At 39.1% G+C, this 15,576-nt stretch overlaps 1 protein-coding gene across 2 annotated transcripts in view; it reads left to right on the forward strand.

The window, feature by feature from the left end:
* The window catches only part of LOC134530912 (conserved oligomeric Golgi complex subunit 7), a 75,220-nt gene that overhangs the window by 34,790 nt on the left and 24,854 nt on the right, over positions 1-15,576 (forward strand). For both annotated transcript variants that reach the window (XM_063366222.1, XM_063366223.1), the window contains exons 8-10: positions 2,678-2,897; positions 5,077-5,348; positions 14,735-14,855. In XM_063366222.1, the coding sequence (XP_063222292.1) occupies positions 2,678-2,897; positions 5,077-5,348; positions 14,735-14,855 (613 nt within the window). The remainder of the gene's footprint in view (positions 1-2,677; positions 2,898-5,076; positions 5,349-14,734; positions 14,856-15,576) is intronic.

The following is a 15,576-nucleotide window of genomic DNA, read 5'->3' on the forward strand; positions in this document are numbered from 1 at the left end:
TGACATTTCTCATACCTGCGATCGGGTAAGGTGCCCGGAACTGCTTTGTACCTGGACACAACGACTTGCAGAAACAGATGTGAAAGGACAAGAGGAGGGATAGGCTTGCACCTGGATTCTATTCGTATAGGGCTGATGCACTTGAACAGGCCCCATTCGGCAGTTAACTCGCGTAGCGATGAGACCTTGCTCATTTAGCAAGAACGAATAGTGTACATGCAGATGCTTTGAATATCACAAAATTTAAATTTTTACTGTAAAAATGGAGGTGACACAATTATTTGACTACTGTGAATTATGAATTTTCATGAACATTCAATGCATAATGCAGTTGCAAAAGACAGTTAAAAGATGGGTTCATGTACTGTGATATTCTTCTATATATCAGTCTACCGACGTAATGTTAGGCGAAAAAATACTTATTACTGACATTCATTTCGACGAAGTAGATGAAGATGATCTATTCCATGAAGTTGAAGGAGATTTATCCAATGATGAGGAGTATAATCCAGCCGAACAGAAAACCAAAACTGGATACGTTCTGTTGGAGACAAAAATAAAAGTAGTGAGACTGGCAAAAGAACATCCCATGTGGAAGCTACAAACTCTCCAAATAAAAGAATCTCAAAGTTTAAAAAGGAAGGACAATTTGAAGAAATGGAACATAAAATCGGGTGGTGGGGGGACAACGATCTATAAATATTCCATAATTTATTCGTGGTCCTATGGCTACCTCGAGGAGGCTTGCATAAATTATCAGCAAGTGAGTCTACATTTATATTGTTTTTCATCTAACTTTTTTCTTTAAATTAAATCTTAAATAACCCTATTTGAAGAATAAATTATGATAATGACATGACACTTGGATTTTACTTTTTAGGTGACGACAAGGAACCTTCAGCAGTGGGCATGGGCTGCTGCAGGCCATTTTCAATCAAAGGAATTTATCTTTAAAGCATTATTTTCATTGTGAAAAAATTCAAACAACGGCACAGAATTCGGCAGAGAAAGATATGTGAGTAACAAGGAATCTGTGACTTTGGAAGAAACACTCAAATCCGTAAGAAAGTTTCAACTGCAGATGAAGGCAGTCATCGCAAATTTTTACAAAACATTTGTGATTAATACCGACCAGACAGGTTGCCAATACCAGTCAACCTATGACAGAACTCTAACCGAAAAAAATTCAGAAACCATGTTTGTTAAAGTTAACACACTCATACACGGCACAATAGGTGATGACACTGTCTGGTGAATTATTACCGAAAGTGTTTTTGTGTTTGCAAGAAGCCATGGGAAAGTTTGGTCCAAGGGTTAAAAAAAACTGTTGCGAATTTAATGAAAGGCCTTCCAAATGTCGGTAACATGTTCAAAATGTGGGAAACTTACTACACAGCTCTAAAATTTGTTTTTAACAGAGTCATGCCTTAGGTGGAAAATGAAAATTTGTTGTTAATAATAAATTCTTGGGAGAGTCAAACGCGAATCCTGGTTTGTATGATGAAATATTTACTGACTACGATGGTCTTGGGACTGGCATGGTTTAAGTCATACCCCTGAAATGTACTCTGATTTGCCAACTGTGCAACGTTTATTCTATACACTAGTTGAAAACTTTATCAAGCGAATTCAAAATTGTGTATATTTGATTGAAAACGAACTAGAAATTACTTTTCGTAAAGATTATATTGAAATACATTCCATCTTACATCACCTATTATCAGCACCGATATTCACGGAAATGTTGCATTACATATGGTTTGCATCCAAATGCTCAGAGAAAAGAGAGATTTTTCAGAATATTGAGATTTGTTTTTCGAAAGAAACTCTGATGATTCCTTGTGTATGTGGGAAGATTGCATTCATTGAATGTAGCAGATGCTGTTTTAATTTATGTTTTCCTTGTCTGTATGACAAATATTATCCTGAAAATTGTAATGTCAAACGCACATCCGACGATTAATTATACTTTACCCTTATATTCTGACAAGTTGTAACTCATTGTATTATTGAAACACATTATTTATGTTAGAACTTTATTTATCGATGTTTGACTTGGGATTTCCAGGCCCATCCCTTCCCTTGTCCTTTCACATCAAATCTGTTTCTGCAGGTCGAAGCAACCAGGTACAAAGCAGTTCCAAGTACCTTACTCAATCATAGGTATAAGGAATGTTGCAAATTACTACAGGTATACATTTCCAGCAAAACTTTATGTGTTTATGTTAGTCGTTTACTTGTTGTTAAGTATAAATATATTTGTTATAATAAGCACTAGTGAACAAGACAAAAAAAAATTGTAAATTCAATAAAATTTCATGCAAATACACATATTTTTTCAATATATTACCTTTGTTGTAATATATATGAAAGAATATAACCAGTGTTGAAAAAAAATATGAATTAAAAAATACCTATGAGTAGGACTCGATCCAGAGATCCAGCAATTACGGAGCTTGAACGCCAACAACTCAACCACCGCCATTTCGCATTGATGGTCTAAACGCACCGGTACTTATTCAATGTGTATAACTTCTCTTGCGATTTTCTCAGAAACACCCAAGCTTGCTGCACATTATGTTGTCCTATTGGACTACTAAAAGAGTACAGCATTTGAATGAAATCAGTGATCCGAACGTTGTAGCTTCCCCTTGTGAGTGTGGTGAACTGTCCACAGGTGAAGTGGGGCGCACAGGTGTTCTCTGGTGTGTCTCCCATTGGCACGCTCCTCGAGCTGTACGCAGACACGCTGGGGAGCCTGGAGCCGAGCCTGAACGTCTGCATCGACGCAGCCTTGAAGCAACACGCGGACCAGCTCTTCTACTTGATCAGGCTCAAAGAGCTGACCAAGGGCTTCGCGACCAACTTGCAAGTGGCCGTAGAGTCCACGGCACAAGGTGTGTTCTTATTGTGCGTGCCTCCGTACCCCTGTGTGCATTTGCCCTTACGTGTCGGAACGTTAGAGACATGTGTTCAATGTTTATTCACATACTGGAATCAATAAGGAAAATATTTTATGGTGAATTGTGATTGAACTACAATAACACTGAAAAGAATGTCTGTACACCATATAAAACCAAAATGCAACGATAATTGTGAAGTTAATCAGTATTCAAACAAAACATAATTTAAGTTATGAAAGTGTAAACTTTTAATATTTTCAATTCAGTGAATGTCATTAATTTAGCATGAATTTTAAACCATATTATATAAACCAAAATTTACATAAAAAACAAATTTTACTTTGTTTCATCTTGTATACCTCACTAACTCCGCTTTATATTTCTGACGTTTGAATGTTTTTTAAACAAAAAAATGCTTGCCAATTAGTTTTTATTCGTCCATATAATTCTGTCCTAAACGTTTATATTACACATTATTTTATTGTAAAAAATGCATCACGTATCACAGTCAAAATTATATTCTTTTGGTGAAATATGTGTAAAGGAACATATTGGGGGTATGTATTAGTTATTGAATACTTTTTAACAATAAAAATCATAAAAATAAATACTTAAATGCAGAAATCACATGTTTTAAAAACTAAATTGGCTAAAAAGGAAAACAATAAAATGTCTTTAAATATGTTGTGTATGCGAACAGTCCAAAATAACTTGAAATGTAACATCTAATTATTAAATATATAACATTGCATTAATTCATAGCATATATATCCGGCTCTGTTTATTTTGTTAATTTCACAGTCCAAGGATTCTCTTTGGTCCCAAGTCCTGGCGAGTCTGCTATGGTTTCTTGTCAGGGTTGCCAAAATTTTGACATGTGCTTACTAAAAATTTATACTGGCTCAATAGCAATAAGTATTATTTGAATCAGGTAAATTATGATTTTTATGCTCATTTTAGCATTTACCCACTCCTTTATCTTAGGATGAGAACTTAAATAACAATTAATATGTTAAAGTTAAATTATATAATACACCAAAAAAAAGTACTGTGAAATTGAGTGAAACCTCATTAATAAAAACCCTGTTAATACAAAACTCTCGTTAATACAAAGTGTTTCAAGTGTTACTACAAATTACATAGGTGTTATAATGCTAAGAAATTTTTTTAAATACAAAAGTATGATCATTATACAATACAAAGTAGTTATTCCAAGGGTACACTGTTACAAGTAGTAAAGTATGGTTCATAAGAATTTCCCAGAATAATGTAAAGAATCAATGTGAAGTTTCATTTATAATAATACTGATACCATTACTTTGGAAAAATGCTTTGAAATTTTATTATTTGAAAATGATGCTATTATGTATGTCGTTTTATAGGTATGTATTTGTAAACCATTATTCTTCTGTCATACGTCCTTTTAAGTATGATACAGTAGAAATTTTTTTTGAGTCAGGTGTTGTCATACTAAAATTGTGTGTGTGTGTGTGTGTGTGTATACACACACACACATACACACACATATATATAAAGATGACTGTGTGTTTTTCTTACATTTTTACAGCGTTAAGAAATATAAAATGATAAATGAAAACAGTTCCATAAAGGCTCATTGATGTATAAATAAAATACCAAGCATCATTTAATGTTGTTATTTCATCATTTTTTAGCACTGAGAAAACATATGTTAGTCTCCTAGATGCGACACGTTTGCCAGAGTTTGATTGGGCTCACTTAAAAATCACTGTCGAACATGTGTAGGAGTTGTGATTTGGAGGTTTATTCGAGGTTTCCTTCTTCATCCTCATGCAGTCGCTGATACACTGCCCTCTCACCTCAGCCCATCCATTCTTCCTTGCCAGCTCCTACGTCCTAGCAAGTTTTTCATTAGACAACTTCATAAAAATTCTTAATTTTAAAGGAATAGTTAAAAATGCTGTCTTAAGAATTATTGGTTTTTGCATGAGTTTACAGTATAATAGTCGCTACATTAATATGTATTTAGTTCAGTGATTTTCCAACTGCTGTGCTGCAGCCATGCGGTTGATGTCCTTACTCCTCTCCCACACATTTTGCTCCACTTTCTTTGTCCTTGAAATGTGTGTGTTGTTGACGTCATCACATGGCCGGTGCAGCCTTCGGGAGAGGGATGTGCCCGCGGTTGTCGCAGGCAGAGCAGTCAGCCAGGAGGCGATGCTGCCCCTGGCGGAGGCCGTCTTCTTCCCGTTCATCCCGTACGTGTCCAAGTACGCTCTCCTGGAGCAGGCGGTGCTGTCGCGGCAGCTGGCCGCCCTGGAGTGTCGCAAGGAGGAGCTGGTGGACACGGTGCAGGGCCTGGGGCAGTCCATCCCGCGGGCGATGCTGCATGTCTCCGAGGCCGGCAGGAGGTGCCTCCGGTTCACGGAGGGCTGCGGCTACTCCGGCCTGCTCTACGCCGTCAAGGTGGGCTGCTCTCCGCTGAAACTCATGGACACCATGCAAATAAGATAATTTCTTAGCCAGTTACGTTGAGCACATCTGTGACATCAGCGCGACCGTATTCGCAAGGGCGACAGATTTTCGACTAAAATGATTTTCTATTTCCATTGAGTAGCATGACATTTCTGTAACAAATGTCAGAATTTTGTTTTTGAAGTATGAATGTTTAGACTGGCGTGTTGGTAATATAATCATCATTTATATGTTTACGAGGTTTGTTTTCTAAATTTATCTATGAAATCTTTGAAATGTGTTGACGTAGTGATTAATCCGAATGAACATAAATTTTTATCCAGGTGGTTACGTTCCAAAAGTTTTTCTTCCATTGGAATTAAACCTCTGGTCTACTAACATTGCAGTATAGTATGGCTCTTTTCGATCATAGCATGGAAATCCTGCTTGCAGAGCCAGAAGTACCTAATTTGCAAACTCCCATCCCTGTTTTGCATTGGTGTTGATGTAGGCCTTCAGACATTTTTTTAGAGAAAAAATGACCGGAATGACAATTGATGCTGATGGTGAACGTTGACCACAAAGTTGGGTTGTAGCATCATACAATGGTTGCAATATATTAATGTAAGAGTCAATAAGGTTCCATTCACTCAACTGCAGATTATCCATTTTCAGTGTTGGTAAGTGACGATAAAGAGGTATCTTGTTGTCAAACAATCTCTTCAGCATTAAAAACTCTGAATTACATCTTGTCTGACAGACTTGAATCAAGTTTAGTACCGGCAGATCTAGTTCTTGAATTTGATGCAACTGTTCAGTTGCTCGCGCACTGTGTTTGTATCGTCCAACAATCGAACGTGACTTTTTCAGTACCTCTTTGATCTCACATGTTACTTTAACAGCATCTTGCAATACAAGCTGCAGTGTATGTGCAAAGCACTGCAGCTGCGTAAACTTAAGTTTGCATTGTGAAAGTCCCAACTTAAGGTTTCGTCCATTATCACTCACAATGTACATGTCCACTTTGTCCCCTGCATTTTCTAAGTCCCATTCATTGAAGCACTCTACTAGTTTCTCACTAATTGCGTCACCAGTGTGTCCACCAGGAAAGCTGTAACACCCTAAACAGTACTTCTTCATGTCGAAATCTTCAATAAAATGACATGTCAGCGACATGAATGCTTCGTTGCTAGCAGATGTCCACAAATCACAAGTGAATGATAAAGAAGCAATTTTGGATAAACTTACTGCATTGGCAATATGTTTGGACATTTTTGCCATTGTTTTGTTGTACAGTTCAGGTATTACTCTTCTTGAAAAAGTGTTACGAGATGGCACTGAATAAAGTGGTTGAGCTATTTTAAGGACTTTATGAAATTTATAACTTTCCACTGTACTGTATGGCAACATAGCTTCAGCTATCCATTCCTCAATACAGTTCGTCAGCGAAATGGCCCTTTCATGTGTTGAAGGCCATTTGTAAGCTTCGTCTAAGCGAAGTTGCTTCTTTGTTGGTTCTATTGTTTTTTCCCCAATATTTCCGCCTTTCTGTGTTGCTTCTATCTGTTCAAGTTCTTTTTTCAAATTTGGATGTTGCATGAGATGTCGAAGCAACCCAGATGTGCTACCAAAATTGGTTTTTAAAACCTTTTTGCATTGTTTACACTGTGCATACACATTATCTGGCAATTTTTGGTACAAAGACCAGATTGGAGTTTTTAATTTGGTGTGACAACTTTCCATTATGAAATTCACGTACGTAAACACACACCTTATGTAAACAACTTCACACTAAAATACTCGCCAACACAGATATTATCACAATGCATTTAAAACCGGATTAAAATACATCGAATATCGTGTTCTGTAGAGAAAGGAACCTGAATCTCTGGCGCTCGGCTTTGTGTGTGGAACAGCATCTGTGACAAAATTTACGGTATGTAAATACAGTGAAACCTCTATTTAACAAATCTCAAGGGACCAAAATTTGTAGTGTTTGTTGTAAAGGGGTTTGTTAAATGGAGGTTTCGCACGATATATTTCTAGTCACCATAAAGCTTCACATAAATGGCTAGAACTGTCTTTCTGAATGTTTAATACGATATGAGGAATTAAACATGAAAAAGTACATAGAATACACTTGTTTAATGGCCAACCATTTGATGCTTGGAAATTATCAATTCCCATCCCCAGTGCTTCCTGGCATGCCTTTGTTGATGTTTGATGCCCTAGCCTCCATTAACAAGTCAAAAAGTATCTTGTCCAAATCATCATTTTTACATACTTTCACACGTTTTCGATTTGTCCCTACCAGAGAAGCGTTGTTTTCGATCTGTTCCCGGTTGGATAATATGGTCGAAAGTGTAGACGCCGGGATGTCGAAACGTTTAGCTATATCACTTTTTTTTACACTTTCATCAACTGCATTTAAAATTTCTAATTTTATTTTAACGTTAATCTGTCGCCGCTTTTTAGGATTAGAATTCATTTACAGTAGTAACGTGTTGATTTCCGTAACTACGTGTGGAAATAAATAAACAACAGTGAAAACTGAAAAAACGGAAATTGTACTACACCATAGTTAAAAATATTTGCGTGTGCGCATCTTTAACCATAGAAACGCAAAATACACTAGTTGTTCGTCTTGCCAGAGCGATGGTACGAGAGGTTTCCGCCACTAGCACTAAATGTACCCGCCATTTTGAACAAAGTGTGGCATGTATACACGATGTGTGTTATCCATGATGCTTTGTTTATTTATTATTATTATTATTACTTATTAACCTGCAATTGGGCTTTCACCCGGTGGCAAGAACTCCCACTCACTCCCCTCTCCCCCCCCCCCCTTCCATCAGCTTTCTCCTCAGCTCCCTCCCATCCCTGACCTCCACCATTTCCTCCCCCAGCCCATTCCACTCCCTCCCCGTCCTCACCAGGAAGGTGTTCCGCCCTCTCTCTGTCCGCCTCCACACCCTCTGGAGCTTACATCTGTGGTCTCTTCGTCCTCTGTACTCCCCTCTATGTACTTTGCTTCCCAATTGCCCCCATCCCCCTTCCCCCTTCAGCACCTTGAACATCCTGACCAACCTTTCCACTCTTCTTCTCCTCTGTAACGTTTCCCACCCCAACTCCTTAATCATTTCCGTTGGGCTATGCAGTTTCCCATCCTGCCCCTCCCTCCTTCTCCACATTCCCATCACCCACCTAGCCGCTCTGCGCTGCACCCCTTCCAGCTCCTTCACCTCAGTCACCAGGTAGGGGTCCCAGACCGCCGCCGCATACTCCAACATTGGCCTGACCAATGTGGAGTATGCCTTCTCCTTTGTCCTCCTCCCAGCTCCCTGCAGGGTCCTACCAAGCAACCCCAGCGCCTGCCTTCCCCTCCTGACCACCCCCTCTATGTGCTCCGCCCATCCTAGGTCATTTTTCAGTGTCACCCCCAGGTACTTATATCCTGCTGCCTCTCTTATCTCCTGCCCCTTCCAGTAATATACATTTCGTGTGACTTTCCTCCTCTTTGTAAATCTGACAACTTTTGTCTTACCAACATTCAAGGACATTCCATTTTTCTCCGTCCATTGCTCCAACCTTATCAAGTCCTCTGCTAAACATCCCCCTTCCCCCACAACCTCATACACTACACAGTCATCTGCAAATAGCCTCCATCTGGCTTTCATGCCCTCCCCCAGATCGTTTATCATAATTGTGAACAACAGAGGCCCCAGCACACTCCCCTGTGGCACCCCCGACGTCACTTCCCCCTCCTCGGAGCTTTCCTCACCCACTCTCACTCTTTGTCTTCTATTCCTCAGGAAATCACCCACCCAGTTTACCACCCTTCCATCCCTCACCAGCAACTCAACCTTTTCCATTAACCTCCTATGGGGGACCTTATCAAACGCCTTTTCAAAATCTATAAAGATTGCATCTATCTGCTTCCCCCCGTCCACCGCTTCCACCAGGTCTTCCAACAGCCCAGCCATCTGGGTCTCGCATGAAAACCCCATCCTGAATCCATGCTGCCTGTTATCCACCCACCCCAGATCTTCCATTTCCCCCTTTACGTACCTTCCTACCAACCTCTCCATCACTTTTCCTACACAGGACGTCAAACTGACCGGCCTGTAACTTCCTGGCTCCGCCTTATCATTTCCCCCCTTGTAGATGGGAACTACCACTGCCTCCTTCCATTCCATTGGTAGTTTCCCCTCCTCCAGAGACTGCTTGAAAACCTCCAACAGGTACTTCCCAATCTCCCTATCACCCAACTTCAAATGACTATTCCCTATACCATCTGGCCCAGCTGCCTTTCTCCCTTTCAACCTCCTGATCACCTTAATTACATCTGTCAGTCGCAGCTCAAAGGCCTTCCTGCCCATTAAACTGTCGTCCTCTTTACCCTCCCATGCCTCCCCCTTTGTAAATACTGCCAGATATTGCTCCTGCAGTAAGTCTGCCTTTTCCCTGTCCTCTGTATATTCCTGCCCCCCTCCTCCTCTGAGAACCCCTATTCCCTCCTCACCCTTCACTCTTCTTATGTATCTGTAGAGCTCCGTCCCATTTACTGTCCCCCCTTCCCCCATCAGCTGTTCCATGTAAGCATCCCTTGCTTCCCGCGATTTCCTCTCTAGTTCCTTCCCAAGCGCCTTCATTTCCGCCTCTATCTCCTCTCCCCCAAGCTTCCTTGCCCTCGCATGCAGCCTCCTACATTTCCTTTTCAACACTTTCAACTCCCTTCCATAGTAGGGAGGGTCACCTCCTTGGCCTACCCTCCTCTGAGGTACAAAACGTGTAGCCATCTGCAGCAGAATATTTCTTAAGGCAGCCCATCTACCTTCGAGGTCCTCTATATCTACCCATCTACTGTATTCCCCCTTCAGGAATGCCTCTGCCCCCACTCTATCAGCCTTACCCCAACAGTTTACCACGTTTCCCCTCCTTACCCTTTTCTCCCTCCAGCCCACGTCTAACTCCACTACTGGGATCCTGTGGTCACTAATGCCCTCCATTACCACACTTCCCCTGACCGCCTCCATTGGTCTCACAAGTACCACATCCAACAGGTTCCCGTCATCCTGCTCTCCTCTCCTGGCACCTTTTCTGGTGCTTTCAGTCACCACCTGCTCCAGTCCTCTGTTTGCCAGTTGAGATGCCCATCTCTGTTCCCTTGACCCCATCCCCTCTGGCCCCTTTTCCCATGCCACCCCTGGCATGTTCAGATCCCCCGCCACTATCACCCACTTGCCTTCCCCTAGCATGTCCAACCTGTCCTGCACCTCCCGTATGGCTTCATCCCCTTGCCCTGGTGGCCGGTACACCGCAATCAGCCGTACATTTTTCTCTCCTACCTGGAACTGCATCTCCATCTTCCGCGATGTTGCTTATTATTTTAAGGTTATACGCACGTATTTTTAAGCAGTGAATGCAAAAAACGGATGTCTTGTAGGAGATGTTTATTTTTGCGTGTTTTTCAATAGCGGCAGTTCGTTGTAAAGGGAATTTCGCTATTTCGGAACAAATAAAATTCGGTATTTAGAGGTTAAAACAGCATTGATCTTATGGCGGTTCGGCGGGACCAAAATTTTATTTCGTTGTATGGGGTTTTTCGTTAAATAGAATATTCGTTAATGGAGGTTTTACTGTATTTAGAAGTATCATTTCGCCACAGTTTCGCTCAACACCTATCTTTGCTTTTGCCTTCGTTTGTCCTAAACACCAAATTTATAAACGTTTAAATACATTTAGATGTAATATACATCGGTGTCGCCAACGTCTTTCTGCAATATTTCTTATTTGTTAAAACGAACATCCGAACATGCACGAAGACGCCATATTTACAAGAATTTGATACGTTCACATCACCAAACGTTTTACTCATGGCCGTATGGTACACCTTGGCAAGTGGCACAAAAAAAAATATTTACAATGGCAAACGAAGCTGAGAAATTGCCGTGGCCACAAACACACGTAGTAACGTAAACTAAATAAAGTTCACACTATTCGCTTTACTTTTATTGTTCCATCTAAACTTGTCTCACGGTTTGCTATAAAATGGAGCGCTAATGCAATGTTAATGCGGGAAATGCTTCGCATAAAACTGGATAATAATGCATTAAAACTATAGGGAAAATGACGGTGCCAGTAAAAAAATATGTTAATTATGCAAATTCGTATATCTTGGGTACATAAAAATGAGGTTCTACTGTAATCACAGAAAACTGATATGTTCCGTTACGAAGATACCTAAAGATAGGTTATGCAGTGATTTTATCGGAAAAATTATCAATATACATTTTCGGGAAATATTACTTTCCCGAATAATTATGGGAAAAATTCATTCCCGAAATTTCCCGAAAAATCGGGATCCCGCCCAGCTCTACTAATTTTCTATTTCCTCTGCAAGTGTCCAACATTTGCTTACAATCAATCAATGGAATGCTATTCTCATCATGTAATATGAAGAAAAATGTGTGAGCTTTCTATTATTTTACCTGCTTTTTTTTAATACAAATAATTTTTATAAATTTAGTACAAGAATCTTTTTGATATTATTTGAGAAGGTATATTTATTTTTTTATTTATTCCAATATTTTAGAATAATTAACTATAAATACAGTTTAACATTTATGATTACAAAATGAGGTTATGGATATAATTATAATTTTTTTTCACAAACCATTAAACTTTTTGCATGGAAACTCTTGAACATTTAAAAACTTATGAATATCATTAACTCTTTAGTTTAGTACTTATCAACTATAATTTTTTGATTATGATTTATTAAAATCAAATAACCCTGTTTTGAGATTCCTGCAGATATCTATATTCATAAACAAGTTCCTGTTTTTAACACCAATATTTTACAGTCCCAATTTTTTTTTTTTTCACGGGAAAAATACATTAATTACTTTGGTAATATTTTCACCATTTAATATATTCTGTTTTAACATTGTAAAATATGCTTTAAAATTATAAAATTATTAGATTTTAGATAAAATACAGTAGACATATAATTTCAATAGATGCATATATCTTTAACCGGCACTTTTAAGTTTTATTACATGCTGCCAATAGCATTGGAAGTTGAGTAAAAGTTAAAAAAAAAAAGTAAAAGTTAAAAAAAAATGATTATAATAAATATCAGTTATAATATTTTTAAAATTCTTTATAAATTTTTCTGCAATGTTAATATTAAACAATTTAGTAAAATAGAACAGAGATACTGAAAATATTCGAACTTATAAAATATGTATTATGTATTTAACATTTTTTCTTTCTTCCCCTTGTGATGGGTCAAATTCCAATTTTAAAATCCAAATCTTGAATTTGAATCCCAAAAATTCCAAAGAGTGCCTTGAATATATCCCTCAAATGTGAATCTAGTTCTCAAGGGTCAAAGATAAAAAAATATACAATCAATGAAAAAAATATTAACCATGGTATTGAAACATTCAATCCTTTAAATGTTTTTCTCGCAAACTAAGTTTTCAGAATCAATACATGTAATTTTATGTATATGTTACATGTTAAAAGCACTACATCTTGGAGTAGGTATGGTAACAGGATAAGTATTGTTACGATTATTAAAAAAATAATCGTTGTGGGAAAACTACTGGGTTCGTAAATGGACAGTCCAATTAAAGATTTTATTGCACAGTTTTATTGACTGCCAATATTTACATCACTAACAAATAATCTTCTAAAAATGCCTAGTAATCAATTACACTTAAAAATATTTATCCCCCAGTCACTTGGTTTTTACACACCACACACCTCACTGGGCCGCACCTCTCGCGCAACTCTCGCTGCAACACCCCTCGTGGACCTCCGTCGTGGAACTCTATCGCCGCCGTCGCACTTCCCTTCGCCGAGGATCTCCTCGAAGCTTCGCTCAGGATCTGCTCGAAGCTTCGCTCACGATCTGCTCGAAGCTTCGCTCAGGATCTGCTCGAAGCTTTGCTCAGAACTCTCGCCGCACTCGCGGCACTCTCGCCACCCAACTATCGCCGAGAAACTCTCTCGCTCCAAAAACTGTCACCCAGACCCTCACCCCGGAAAACTGTTGCGGAGGCCGGCATCTCGGTCTTATATAGGGCCTCGTGCCCTTCCAGAAGTTACGAGCATGGCTGGGGCTAGTCGTGTCATCCTGTGCCGACCCGACACTTGAAAACGTCGAGAAATGTTGACGTGACAGGCCGCGTCATCCCGGGCCGACCCGACGCCCGAAGCATCGAGAAATGCATCGGCAGCTCGTGTGATGGCAAGCGGGATTCCCAATTGGTGCCAGGTGACGGCGCCGAGGCAGGGCGCCGCACGTGGAGCGGAGGAGAGGACGGGGGGAAGCAACGACCCTTGTAATCCGCCAGGTGTACGTTGCATGTCTCACGTCAGCGGCAGCCACGTGACGTCAGTGGCCGCGCGGGGCCGCCAGCCAGCTCCGGCCCTGCTGGCGTTCGTAACAGTATTAAGAAAAAATATTGACCTAGTAAACTTCAGAGGTTATCAGTTTTGAAATATTTAATTTTCTTTTATTTCCTCTAATAATTTTCTTCAAATCTTTTTGTTTGAATATCGAAACCTTCGAATATTAAAGATTTGATGTTATTTGAGGATTTGATTGGCCCATCAGTAGTTATAACAGATTTTTACTGTAATTGTTTTGTTATGTCTTGTACTGACTTATGTTTACACTGCTAATAGTGGATAGTGGTATGTATCACAAACCTGCTTACCAATAATTTTGAGTAAATATTACTCCCAGAAATGCATATTAAAAATATTAAATTTAATAAATATACAATATAGCTCATATTGCAGTTAAAATTACACTATATTGGTATGTACTAGTGAGATATGTTTTATCTTGTTACACCAAAATTTGCCATGCTCTTGTGTATTAAACTTAAATTATGCCAAAAATAAATTGTTAAATAAAATCTTGTATTTATAAACAACTAATAACAGTTTAGTATTAGTGAATAGCCTCAATGAACTAAAAACTTGCTACAAACATCAGCTAGGTTATCTGTTAAATTATTTTAACTGTCCCATTTTGAGCATTTTAAAGATGTACTCTAATAAATAATCTTGTGAGACACATTTTTCCATAGTTGATGTAACTTTTTTTTATACCTAATTACTGCAGAAAGTGATTTTTTTTTTTTACATATCCTGCATAAACATTGTCAGGTTTAGTTTTATATTCACTGTCTTCGTCAAAATGTTTGATAAACCTGTAATGCATTTCAAGCGTTACGGAAATACCGTGCAACAAATGGATTTACATAATGTGCTCCTTGTTTTGATCTGATACAATATAGTAGATGTTGCTAAGAACCCAGACACGTTGCACGTGATGCAGGGTGGTTGCGAGTGCTGTACGGACAGCGTGCGTGCAGGTGTTCCTGGGCAGCTACCTGGACCAGTACCGTGTGACGTTGCGCCGACTGCAGCAGAGCAAGAGGCAGCAGGAGGACTGGGGGCTGTTCCAGATGTGTCTCACCCTGCTGCAGACTGTCGGTCAGTCCTCACGCCTTGCTTCCTGTCGCTGTCTGTCGTGCATCTCTGCTCATTGCAGTGGGCTGTCTGTTGAGTTCTGGCTACAGGGTGTCCGCAGGTAAAGGAAGTCATGAAATTAAACTGGAGGGCTACTCAAGAAAGTCGTGAAAATTTCCCAAAATAAGCAGTAATGCTCCAGGAAGTCATGAAACTTTAATTTCCTGCCGCATTTAGCTACTTTTTTTATTGATATATATAGACTGACACACACGGGCATATCTGCCAACTTTTACGTATTAACCATAACATTTATGGATAGAGGCGTTGTTTTACGGTTTTATGGAGCCTAGATTTTTTTTTACGGATTTCAAAACTTTTTTAATAAATTTAGAAATTCGCTGAACTGGTAATTTTGAGTTTGTAAAGACGAGGTCTGTATGAGAGAGACAACAAGCATGGACGTGGATGCCAAACAAAGAAGCATCTTTGTTCTTGACATTGTCATTCTCATTGGCTCTTTCCGACAAATCAAAAATTAATTTACCGTATTTACTTGCATAATCGTCGCAGCAATTTTACCAAATTTAATGCAAAAAAGTGAGGTGCGACCATTATGTGAGAAAAAATTAAAAAAAAATTTTTTTTAAGAAATATTTTTTAGTAAATCGTTTCAAAATGCTAAATTAAAGAAGTTAATATCTAGGTACATGGTACCTATATGCAATAGTTATTTACAATAGGT

Source organism: Bacillus rossius, chromosome 3 (assembly GCF_032445375.1).
Source record: "Bacillus rossius redtenbacheri isolate Brsri chromosome 3, Brsri_v3, whole genome shotgun sequence".
In the NCBI taxonomy this organism is placed as follows: domain Eukaryota; kingdom Metazoa; phylum Arthropoda; class Insecta; order Phasmatodea; family Bacillidae; genus Bacillus; species Bacillus rossius.